The 13143-nt window shown below is 40.3% G+C and overlaps 2 protein-coding genes across 2 annotated transcripts; both read left to right on the top strand.

Moving 5' to 3' along the window:
- Positions 1-739: 739 nt before the first annotated feature.
- On the top strand, positions 740-11018 carry LOC134656395 (nonsense-mediated mRNA decay factor SMG5). The gene is made up of 6 exons (XM_063511917.1): positions 740-1025; positions 1219-3439; positions 4446-4632; positions 5437-5591; positions 8240-8453; positions 10559-11018. The coding sequence occupies exons 1-6, from the start codon at positions 952-954 to the stop codon at positions 10612-10614; spliced, it is 2907 nt and encodes a 968-aa protein (XP_063367987.1). The 5' UTR covers positions 740-951; the 3' UTR covers positions 10615-11018.
- On the top strand, positions 7291-8097 carry LOC134656240 (uncharacterized). The gene has a single exon (XM_063511742.1). It carries the CDS (start codon positions 7321-7323, stop codon positions 8068-8070), a length of 750 nt encoding a protein of 249 aa, XP_063367812.1. The 5' UTR covers positions 7291-7320; the 3' UTR covers positions 8071-8097.
- Positions 11019-13143: the final 2125 nt, after the last annotated feature.

Raw genomic sequence — 13143 nt, forward strand, 5'->3', positions numbered from 1 at the left:
TATGATTGGTTAAGGTATGATGATAATAGGGAACATATTTTTTTTAAGTCGTAACACACTATCGCACCGATCGATAGAGATATTACTATCTTTTACTCGTTCTCACTTATGGGTGCGGCGTACCATGACCTTGAACGGTGCGGTAATGTGTTAAGCCGGCTTCCCACGGCCCGTGTTTATTACAGGCCAGGCCGGATCGCGCCACGCCTGTGGATGCCTGTGCGGTTGATTAAGCCGGCTTCCCACGGCCCGTTTTTTCACAGATCTGACCGCGCCTCTACAGGCCGACAGATCGTGGGAACGGTCGCATTCGACGAGGCCTGTCGTCACCCGTCCGATCCGTCGGGGGTCGGTAACTTCAAAGGCGCGTCGCGGCGCGGCGCGACGGTGCCTGTAGGGGCGCGTCTGCGTCGGTTCATTTCACCTGGGACAGCGCACAGGCCTCGTCGGATGCGACCGTTCCCATGATCTATCGGTCTGTAGAATCTGGCCTCGTCGAATGCGACCGTTCCCACGATCTTCGGCCTGTAGAGGCGCGGTCGATCTGTGAAAAAACGGGCCGTGGGAAGCCGGCTTTACGGCTTCACAGCTCCTATGGACTAACGAGGATATTCGCGCCGGGCCCAATGTTGGATGCATGGTTGGATAGATGATGGATAATGGTTGTAATGTAATAAGCCCTTAAAAGAACTAATGTCAATGTATAGCGGCCTTTAGTTTATGGTACAAGTATTTTTCTTTTTTGTTATTATCTGTGTCTCTTATCACCAACCATGCTTATGGAGGCTGATTGTCAAAGCAAAATTAAATTTTACGTAAAAGAAAAAAAAGGAAAACCATGATTGTAGGGAAATGACCTGGATTATTCAAATTGGTGAACAATTTCACCCTTGGGAACAAGAAACAGTTTTTACAATCAACACCTTGACAAGTTTATAAAATGACTTGAGGATGCAGACAGGATGTAGCGATATTTTAGAGGCTAAAGTTGCTGAACGCAATGAAAAAGCCAAAAAGCTATATCGGTAAGTTCTTGCAGTGTATTAACTAGATATTATTCATTACCGTGGTGCCATTGAGTATCTAACTTTTTTTGTAAAGTGAAAGGTCAAAGGTGACAGCTGTGATGTGATTGTAAACAAGGTTTCCTAACACGGGTCTTGTGCGAGTTGAGGGAATGTATACTTAATCATTAGTATCATTACATTTCTGTTCTAGGTATGTGAGTGACGCCGCTAGACGTGTCGACGAGGCGTCAGCGGCCAGCCACTCTATAATCGACCTATTTTCCAGCAAAATAGAAATTCTTCGTCAAAAACTCAGAGACAATTGCGAAAAATTGCTCTTTCTCGATCTATCAAACTATGGCAAGAAATCCCTTGAGCTTCTATGGAGGAAGGGATACTATGAAACTGTATCAGCAGCAAGGAAATATGCGGAATCGGATACTGCTATAGATAATTTTCTGTTTACTCATATTGGGTGTGGAATAGGTCATTTTCATCACATCTTGAACAGGATGCAAGCTATAACTAAAATTTTTCCCGGAGAATTGGACTATGAGCTCATGCTCGAGGATGGAGAGTCAGAGAGTGAAACCCAACTTAGTGAAGAAGAGGTTCAGCTTGGGCGCTCTGTAATTTATCAATGCTTGATTTACCTTGGCGACTTGAGTCGGTATCAAGTGGAAATATTCCAAAACTATGAGCCTTCTACAGCAGCTCGCTATTACCTCCAAGCTGCTCATATTGACATGTGCTCCGGAATGCCATTTAACCAACTAGGCAATCTGTATCTTGATAAAAATTACAACTTAGACTCTGTTTGCTATTACATCCATTGCCTTAGCTGCACCACACCGTTTGAAGGTGCTACTGGTAACTTGGTAAAGATTCTAGAAAAACAAACACAATATTGCGAAAATTTAAATGATGCTGAAACTTACACACAAGCAGAACACATACAAAACACAGTTGCAAACTTTCTATCGCTAATTGACATATGGTATTTTAGCAGAAATGACACTAATGTGCCACAGAGATGTAACAAAATAGCCCAAGATCTGAGAATAGCAATGGAGTTTGCAAAATCTCCATTTCCTGACATGAATAAGAATTATACTGAGTATACACAGGCTGTTGAAGAAGAAAGCACTACTCCATCCTATTTAAATGGCAATCTAGTCCATAAAATGGTACAGATTTGCCTGTTTACAGTATCAAAAATGATGGAAATAGATGAACAAAAAGCATTTGCAGGCAAAGCATTCACACTTGCATTACTATCCCAGCTGTTACAGAAATTGCTTAAGCAAATGGAAGAACTGGGTTTTAAAAATCCTGCTCGAAAATATAGAGTCAGATCTATATCAACAAATTATGTGGAATCTGAAAAATCAGACATTCAAGCTAATAACACAAATGAATCTGAAGTAATAGAAGATACCATTATCAATAAGGAGAAAACACCACCACAGACTGAAACTGAAGATGCAAAAGAAATATCAGATGGAGATAATAAAAAGTTAGAAAATGGTGACAGTAAGCCAAATCTTAAAAAGACTAAACGCAGACGCAGGAGAAGGGTTGATTCCTCTGAGAGTTCAGATTTGAGTGGTTCAGATAGTGAAACTAGCGGCATGACTTCAGATGATGCTTGCTCTGATGATGATAATGATATATCAGATTCAACATACAAATCCGATGATGAATCTAGAAGTGAGGATTCCATAATTGAGGATTCTGATGAAGAGGAAACAGTAGAAAACCTAAATGGAGATGTGGATAAATCTCCTAAGCCAATTGAAGATGCCAATGCTCCCATTTCTAAAGTAAATGGTACAGATCACATTCGAAAGAATAACCCTAAAAAACAAGACATTGAATTGAAAGAAGAAGAAATTCAAGATTTCTTAATGGGTGATAACTATTTGCCAAGCATCAAGCTCTTACTAGACTGGGTGCTCTTAGAAAAAGAGTTGATCCTATCCTGTGGAGACAGCGGTGAGTCACTCTTCCAATGTGTTGTTGATCTGCTAAACATTTTCACATTCTACTTTTATCCCAAAAGCAATGAAGTTCCTGGCAATCTGAAAATCTTAGCTTATGCCAAACATATTGCTATGAAATTAAAATTGGAATACAAGAAGATACCCCTACCAGAAGACCTAAATTTACGGGGCACTAACATCTGTAAATTTGACAAAGATGCTGCAGAATGGCAGATATTAAACAAGTACCAACCATCAGTGTACGAAGAAAACGTAATAAGGATCCTGAATTTTATTGACTTTGGCAATCAAATTGCTAAAATTGTCCCTAGAATAAGATTTAACAGATCCATGAAGATATTCTATTTCAAGAAGATTTCAGCACCGAAATTGAATACTAAAATAAATCACAAGAAAAGTAGAGAATGGCACAATTCAAAGACACCCCATGTAAGTATAATTTTTTTTTTTTCATTTTAGCTACAAGATATTGTCTCATCAGTACATGATCTTAACTAGAAGTTTTGTGAGTGATTATTGAGAGTCTTCTCTATAATTATACGAGCCTTATTGTTATACAGTAGAGTCCGGTTATAACGACGCCCATGGGACCGCTGATATTACGTCGTACTAACCGGACGTCGTACAAAACGAACTGCCAATTTTAATATATTTTTTTAATCAAAATAATTACGTCATTTTGTATTTATTAATACTTATGCGACAATCAAAGAAAAAGAAACATTTCCTTTAAAATATTTATTTACGTTAGTATTACAACACTTTGTCTTAAATGGAGAGAATTGTGTGTTTATTAGAAGAAGACACTTTTCAAGGTACGCGTAGTCAACTCACTCGTCATTCGCAAATTACTCGAATCCCGTAAAATAAAAAGTCGTAATTCTTGGAGATCTAATCCAGCTGACGTTGTTTTATCACACAGTTCCTATGGCCATCTCCTGTGTCCATAGATCAGCTCGAAGGTACCTACCAAAATATTGCATTGTACCTAACTTATGTACATAATTATGTATGTGAAGTTTAAGCTCAATTGAATAATGGGAATTGGGTTTTATTTAGTTTGCAAGATTACGAAAAGTCACATGACTATTTCATCTTGCTGCGTATAGGCAAAAGGGGGAGGGGAGTTAGGTGCGCGGGACGGAGTAAGCTCTTTACCAACTATTTATTTATAAAAACTACGTCGCTCGTCGTTGTAACCGGACTTGACGGACGGATCTTGATTCAATTTCCGTCGTTAAAAGCGATCGGTCGTTATAAGCGGAGTCGTAATAAACGGTTGAACTTTCATAGTAGCTCGTACTAAAACCAAACAAGTGCCTATACTTACGTCGCTATAAGCGGTTGGTTGTTATATCCGAAGTCGTACTAATCGGACTCTACACTCTACTGTAGTAAGACTGTCAAAAATAAATTAATGTTTTCCATGATAAAGGATGGCTCCGGCGGCCTCCTCCGCCGCCTCGGGCGCCTCTGGCTGACGGCCCAAGTGCGCGAGCTTGAGCGCAGCCCCTCCGCGCCCTCGCTGCTAGCCCTGGATTCGTCCGCCATGCACCTGCATCTGCGGAAGGTGAAGCAACTGCTGAAAGCGCGGTCGTTCGTGCTGCTGGTGCCGACTGTCGGTAAGTATGATAGGAGAGAATGTATATAATAATATAATAATAATAAATAAATATTAGAGGACATTTTTACACAAATTGACTAAGCCCCACGGTAAGCTCTAGGCTAGTGTTGTGGGTATTCAGACAACGATATATATAATATACAAATACTTAAATACATAGAAAACAACCATGACTCAGGAACAAATATCTGTGCTCATCGCACAAATAAATGCCCTTACTGGGATTCGAATCCAGGACCGCGGCTTCACAGGCAGGGTCCCTACCCACTAGGCCAGACCGGTCGTCATGTATGTATGTAAACACTTTATTGTACATAAGACAGGTTAAGATACAATTAAAAGAAAGTATACAATGTACAGAGGCGAACTTATCCCTATAAGGGATCTCTTCCAGTCAACCTTTGAGCAATTGAGAGTAGACAAATGAAAATGACAGACAAACGAACACATGTACTGAAAAGCAAATTATGGTTCAATTATTACCCAAGTAAATAATGAGAGAACATAATGGTGCTCCCACATTGGCACCACTGTGAGTATTGATGATGTTTTATTATGTTGTCCCTGTCACACCATGTTACATTTTGTAACCTCTAGCATCAAAATTTGCGGAACTCATACAAACATCCACCCCCTAGTTTTAAGGGGTTGGGGGTCAAAGTTTTAGGATTTTTTTGTTTTTTGTGTACTAATACTAGCTTACATACCAAATTTTAGCTTCCTAAGACTTCAGGAAGTACCCTAAGAATTTTGATGATCATCAGTGAGTGAGTCAGTGACAAATTTTTTTTTTCTATCGCAGTGTTGCAAGAGCTAGACGACCTGAAGCGCTCACAGCACAGCGCGCGCGACGCCATCCGCTGGCTCGAAGCGGCCCTACGGAGCGGGTCGCGTTTCTTGCGCGCTCAGAGGCCGGGACAATCGCGCCCGCTACCATTACTCAAGTATCCTAAGAAGGTCAGTACAATTTCAACTATAATAATAGCCTTTTATTCAGACAAGTATTTTACAATTTACGAGTTTAACTATTATTGAACACAATTTATCAAATTACTAATTAAAACTATTTCAGACAACATCGGTTTGGTCTGTATGCCGTTTGGCAAAGGCCTCTTCCATTTCAACTAGTTTATTATAATTATATGACTACGACTGGTGCGCTAATTTCAAGTATATACTAGTAGTTCGCCCCCAACTGAGAACTCGCGGTTCGCCAAAATCGTTCGTTATTTTAAAATTGTAAATTTAAAAACTATATTATAAATGTGTAAGCCGAGCACTTTCATTTGATACCAAACTCGACCATACTTTCTTGCAAAAAAGACCACAAATAGCTTTTTAGCATTCTAAGCTCGTCTAGCTCAATCACCCCTTGATCGAGCCTGCTCATAATTTAATGACTAAAATATAATGCCCTCAACTACACGTTTACCCAATTTCATTTAAATTAGAACAAATTTACTTAAGTTATTGTGTATCAAACTATCCTCTGATAGTTCAGCTTAAAAACATCGAAATGCCGGGACGTGCCCCTAGCCAGCCGTGTGCTCCAAGTTGAATGTAAGAACTTCACTTCGCTTCGCTCGCTCGTTCGACTAAGAGTTACTTGATAAAGTTTGTGCGGTAAGAAAAGAGTCGTGGAATGTATGGGGCCCAATACATTCTTCGACTCTTCTCTTTCCGTAATTTTATTAAACTGACCGCTGGTAATTCAGTTAACAAAGTGGACTATGGTAAGTTGTTTCACGAATCGGAAGACTTCAGAAGAGGGATTGGTCAGGGTAACGTGACGCGATCCAATGGTCCGAGGCGGCCTTACGTAGCGGTACAGTCAGCAGCAGAAGTTGCTAAGCGAGCGAGGTGTTCAAAATTACCTTGTCAGTCTTGACACGCTCTTATTTTCTTAACAATAAAGTCTTGTCAAGATCATTTTGAATACCTGGCCCGCTTAGCAACTTCTGCTGCTGACTGTACTATTTATGTGACTGTTTCGAGTGCCTTGCTTGAGCAAAGCTCACACTTTGATTCTCATTTCTGTTTTATTTCATAGCTTTAATGAAGTGACATTAAAGATATGAAAAAACAGAAATGAAATCTTCATCAAAACAGGCTTAATAAACCCAAGAAAATTAACAGCCAGCCGTATTCTGTAAGTACAATAGGGATGTTGACACATGTTGAATTTTATAACAAAATCTAGTAAAATAGATAGCAAACGAGCAATTTATCACAATAATGTGGATATTAAAATAAAATATTGAAAAATTACAAAAATACAGGACCTGAAAGTTTCAAAATTTAAGTTCTTTTTCTAACTTCCAAAAACGATAAAAGTAAGGGTACCATTCGATTCCTTACATTTCACCAAAAAAAAATTGTATAGCAACTATATACATAAACGCAATATTTCACCGACAAAAACGCAATTTTCTTGTTTTGTCCATACTACAACGTGGGCGATGACGTCACGGCCTCTGGCCGTTTTGTATAGGACGTTTCGCGAGTGAAGTGCGACTGTCGGACTTTGACTACAATTTCTGACTTTTGTGTTACTTTAATGCAATGGGTCCCATATAGACATTTGATCCTAAAAACAAACCCGATCGATTGATACCATAAAAAAAATTAGTCATGTAGCCTATTATAAAGAGGGGGGTTGAGTTCACCTAAGCTGTTCAATCTATACATGAACGAGTTAATCGAGGAGCTCAGCAGTACCTATGTCGGATGTCACGTGGATGGGGTGTGTGTTAATAACCTCAGCTACGCGGATGATATGGTGCTGTTGAGCCCCTCGGTTGGTGCACTACAGAGATTGGTGAAGATATGTGAATCGTATGCAGGTACCCATGGGCTAAGGTACAATACTTTGAAAAGCGAGGTAATGCAATTTAAAGCTGGGCCAAAATCGTACAAAATGACACCTGTTACCCTTTGCGGTACCGCTTTAAAAGTCGTACAGAAGTTCAAGTACCTTGGCCACTGGGTAACAGAAAGCATGACAGATAACGATGACATAGAGAGGGAGCGCAGGGCGTTGTGTGTTCGTAGTAACATGCTGGCCCGCAGATTTGCTCGTTGTAGTAATGAAGTGAAGCTAACGCTCTTTAAAGCATACTGCCAAACATTCTATACGTGCAATCTGTGGGTCAGTTTTACGCAGCGGGCATACAACGCACTGCGCGTACAATACAATAACGCGTTTAGGGTGCTGTTTGGGTTGCCGCGTTACTGTAGCGCGTCAACTATGTTTGCCGAGGCGCACACTGATAGTTTCGACGCAATAATTAGAAAACGGTGTGCGTCATTAGTCAACCGTCTTCGCCACAGCCCAAACAGTATTCTAAACGTGCTGGCGCAGCGCTGGGACTCGCCTTTGTTCGCGCGCTGGGTGCGGCTGCACGCGCCGCCGCTCGCCGCACCACGCCGCTTTTAATATAGTTAATATTTTGTGTTTGTTTGTATTTGTATCTACTTTTTGTCACTAACTTAGATTTATAAGTTTTGTTTAGCCTTAAGTACTAACAATAATACGGATTTTTTATTCGAAATAAAAATATTGAATTGAATTGAATTGAATTGAATAATGAAATTCTTTTCCATAGACTCCTCCACACGTGACAAACTTCATCCAAATCCTCGAGTTCTGCCACCACCTGACGGCAGACGAGAAACAGAACGGTCAGGGCGAGCCAGACCGCGGCAAAACCAACAACCTGCTGATACTGCTGGTGGGCAATCAACCGGGCACGGACGAGTACAAGGAGTTCAGCGTGACGGGCGCCGCGCAGGCGGCTGGCGTTACTGTGCAGTACATAGGTATAGTTTGTAGCAGGGATGTTGCGAATATCCGCATCCGCATCCGCAACCGCGGAACTTCCGCATTATTTTCAACATCCGCATCCGCATCCGCATAAAATCGATGCGGATTTAATGCGGATGCGGATGTGGAACAGGTCGGTACAGGAACGTCTTAGCATCGGCGTAAGTGCTAGACTGCTAGGTAATTTAGTCATTAAGCAAAAAACTTATTAGAAATGAGCAGTCAAGCGTGAGTGGGACTTAATGTACGGAACCCTTGGAACGCGAGGCCGACTCGCACTTGGCCGGTTTTTTGAAATAAAAATTACTAAAATGTAATATTTGACGTTGTTTATGCTACTATCTTGACATCCGCATCCGCGGATGTGAGCCTTTAAAAATCCGCATCCGCATCCGCATCCGCGGATGTCAAAAAATCGGCATCCGCAACATCCCTGGTTTGTAGCTTTCTAATAGACCCCGAAGGCTAATCCTATTGTCTATTGTTCAGTAAAACCGCACGTGCTACTTACCTGCAAAAAAGGGTCCTAATTATTCTATTTGGCACCTGAGCGCGGGCTAGTCCAACGCTCAAAAAACCAGTGTAGGTGCGCTCTCCGATAACGCGCCTTTGTTACGCATCTCGATGACACATTTTAGACTGGTTCTGTAGCGTTCGACTCGCCGGCACTCAGTAACCGAAGTACCGATTTTTTATGCAGGTGGTTGTGGCACGTGGCACGAGCGGTTTTTCTTAACAATAGACAATAGGATTAGCCTTCGGGGTCTATTAGAAAGCTACAAACTATACAAACTATAAACCCTTGTGTGCAGTAGGGAATCATTGGGCAGTCCGGAGCAGGGATGTTGCGAACATCCGCATCCGCAACCGCGGAACTTCCGCATTATTTACAACATCCGCATCCGCATAAAATCAATGCGGAGCTTATGCGGATGCGCATGTCGGACAAGTCGGTACAGGAACGTCTTAGCGGCGGCGTAAGTGCTAGGTAATTTCGTCATTACCTATAACGAAATCGTCTAGATCCAGAAAAGTCGGCCAAGTTACCGTTTATTAAATATAACGCACCTATATTCTTGCTCAAATACTAAACGTTTCGTTTTTTTTAATAAAAAAATATTAAAAATGTAATTTGACGTTTTCTAAGTACCTAATTTTGACATCCGCATCCGCGGATGTGAGCCTTTAAATATCCGCATCCGCATCCGCGGATGTCAAAAAATCTGCATCCGCAACATCCCTGCTCCGGAGGCTGCTCGGCATGAATCTAGTATTAAACTGGATTGGGCATGAGTGGTGGGGATAACTGACAGAAAGGGACTTCTCAAACTGACCATACCTTCTCATCGTACTGGTTTCATGACTCATTCTTTCGCCGTCCAGGCTAGCCGTCTTTGGAATTCACTCCCTCTAAATATTAGACAAGCTACTAGTAAGTTTTCTTTCAAGCGGATGTTACGTAAGCATTTGCTAAAGCAAGAGTTCGAATAATATCCATCATTATTATATTTATAGTATGTATTTTATAAATATGTATAAGTATAGTTTGCTTTTTTTAACTCACTCAATATATTTTCTCTCTCTGCACCAATTGAAGGTATCTCTGTTTCGCCCTATGGTTGACTGGTAGAGAATGCCATTTGGCATTAAGTCCGCCATTTGTACATTGTTGTATATATTTTGTGCAATAAAGTTTAAATAAATAAAGGGATAGTCTTATGTATCTTTCAGGAGGAGTAGCAGCGAAAGCGCTATTATTGTTTGTCCTTGTCACAGTCTCGCAATTTTTATTTCCCACCATAAATTAGTATGGATTATGGTGGACAACAAATAAATTCGACCAATCATAGCGTCGCGTTGCGTATGTTTTGTCCCTCACGGAGGCACGCGTAGACCACTTCTATAGGATATGGGAAGGACAAATTATTGGTCGAATTTTGAAACAGGAAATTGGGGAATACACACGTCTATTACGACTGTGTCTAATTTATGAATAAGTGATTATTCTTATCTAATTTTCATATAGTTCGGTGGTCTATTATGCTCTCTACAGTTTTCGATTCGTTTCTCTATATATACCTAAAATAATATAATTTTTCAGGTGACTTCTATGCGAAGTGGCGCCAGACCATAAACAAAACCGGCAAGAAAAGATGAACCCGTTTTTGTCGCGTAACGGACTTGGCTGAACAATCGAAGATCGAATCGGAAATCGATGCGAATCGCCGCGGCGATGAACCAAGGGAATCGATAATCGGTGGTCATATATTATCTATGGTCTCTGTAACTTTTTTAATGGAACCATTTTTTATTTTAGAAAATGTAATAGCTTAATGCATTTTTATCATTGTAGAATTATCGTTGACAAATCATTCATTTTAAGAAGTAACCATTTTACATCATTGTCATTATCATTCTTGGGGATTTTTCATGAAATATTCATTTTCATTATGACTCCATAACATGCATTTTCAGATTTTTGTACGTTTTATTTGGCTTAATATGTATTGATTTCTTAAGATATGGTATTATTCATTTCAATAAATATTACGTTCACAAAATGATGTTTTATTAGATCTATCAACAATTTTGCTGAATTGCTGAACTGGAATAGTTTACCAGTCTTTGGTTTCAGGTTTCATTGATCAAATGATCATTGGTCATCATAGTAATTGTTCATCAAATAAAAGCTTGTATAGATGTAACAAGCGCTGGTGGCCTAGCGGTAAGAGCGTGCGACTTGCAATCCGGAGGTCGCGGGTTCAAACCCCGGCTCGTACCAATGAGTTTTTCGGAACTTATGTACGAAATATCATTTGATATTTACCACTAGCATTTCGGTGAAGGAAAACATCGTGAGGAAACCTGCATACATCTGCGAAGAAATTCAAAGGTGTATGTGAAGTCCCCAATCCGCATTGGGCTAGCGTGGGGACTATAGCCCGAGCCCTCTCGCGCATGAGAGGAGGCCTGTGCCCAGCAGTGGGACGTATATAGGCTCACATTATTATTATTATTATAGATGTATCTAAAGCCAATGACGTCCTGACATGCTCCCTAGTGGTGAATCGGAGATACTACCTACTTTTGTGGTTTTTGGGGGATAGTTGACTGGATAATGCGAAAAGTAAATCAAAATGTTCTTACAAGTAATTTAATTTATTAACAATTATCATAATCATACGTAAAACTAGTTTTATTATACTTAGATCTTTTCGTCACCACTCTTCAGGCTTGTCAAAACGCGCTAGTGTTAGAATGTCTAATAACAAGAGAATTTTATTAGGTATGTGCAAAATTTCCGGGACGAAGATTCATAAACCCACAAATGAAGGGTCCCAAAAACGCCCAACTAAGTCACTGTCATGCTCATAAAACCTATATCCTATATCCGCACCACTTATTTATTTTTCTCCTTAAGACATTTTGCTACTAATTCGTTTCGACAGCACCAAGTAACATTTTACAGTTCATCAAACTTAAGTCAAAAATTTGTATACAACTTCCAATACAACATACGGTATTGATGCTATTCCATGGATAATTTCATTTCATAGTTTTATTTCGTTGTTCCGTTTTCGTAACTTTCGATTTTTAATTTACGAAACTAAAATACAATTTATTCACATTTAAAGTTAACTTAAAAGATTTATACGTTAAAGCAGCGGTCGGCAACCACGGCCCGCGGGCCGCATGCGGCCCGTGAACCTGTCACTTGCGGCCCGCGGCCTGCCTGGCTATTTTGTATGTAATATTGACAAACGACAATGTCTGATAAAGTCATAAATATTAATATAGTGCGGCCCGCATCTACTTCGTGAACTATTATGTGGCCCTTGGCTGCTAAAAGGTTGCCGACTGCTGCGTTAAAGGATTATTTTTACAATATAAAGTTGTATCAAAATCTTAACAATAAGATCGCAAAATATAGCCAATATTAGAAAAACTACGTCTTTGAGACAATGGGTCAAGATTGAATATTGCCTGGAAAATTTTCTATGCTTATTTATACTGTATTGATCACGAGAGAGCGAGCATAGTTACGAAAAAGGAACAAAGAGTTACGCGTTCCATAACATTACTATTCGAATACAGTGTCATTTAGCGATTTTTCTCGGAGCGTTTGGGGCTATTCATAAATTACGTCATTTCAAATTAGGGGAGGGGTCTGGATATCGGATGGTAGGAAACGGGGTCATTGGAAGCATGATTTTTGGATGATTTTAGGGGGGGGGGGGGGGTCAAAAATCGTCAAAAATAGATGACGTAATTTATGAACAGCCCCTTTGTCTGGGTTATTAGCATCCGTCATGATTATTTTGGAACCTAATACATTATAATAGGACTATTTACATAGCGCCACCTAGTGGTGAGCGTGGGCACCAGGGATGTTGCGAATATCCGCATCCGCATCCGCATCCGCATTATTTTCAACATCCTCATCCGCATCCGCATAAAATCGATGCGGATTTAATGCGGATGCGGATGTGGAACAGGTTGGTACAGGAACGTCTTAGCATCGGCGTAAGTGCTAGACTGCTAGGTAATTTAGTCATTAATCAAAAAAACCTATTAGAAATGAGCAGTCAAGCGTGAGTGGGACTTAATGTACGGAACCCTTGGAACGCGAGTCCGACTCGCACTTGGCCGGTTTTTTGAAATTAAAATTACTAAAATGTAATATTT

Source organism: Cydia amplana, chromosome 18 (assembly GCF_948474715.1).
Source record: "Cydia amplana chromosome 18, ilCydAmpl1.1, whole genome shotgun sequence".
Classification (NCBI taxonomy): domain Eukaryota; kingdom Metazoa; phylum Arthropoda; class Insecta; order Lepidoptera; family Tortricidae; genus Cydia; species Cydia amplana.

Coding starts and splice junctions, on each gene's coding strand:
- LOC134656240 (XM_063511742.1), top strand. CDS start 7,321: ATGAACGAGTTAATCGAGGAGCTCAGCAGTACCTATGTCGGATGTCAC.
- LOC134656395 (XM_063511917.1), top strand. CDS start 952: ATGCAGACAGGATGTAGCGATATTTTAGAGGCTAAAGTTGCTGAACGC. Junction 1,026..1,218: donor AAAGCCAAAAAGCTATATCG/GTAAGTTCTTGC, acceptor TTTCTGTTCTAG/GTATGTGAGTGACGCCGCTA. Junction 5,592..8,239: donor TACTCAAGTATCCTAAGAAG/GTCAGTACAATT, acceptor TCTTTTCCATAG/ACTCCTCCACACGTGACAAA.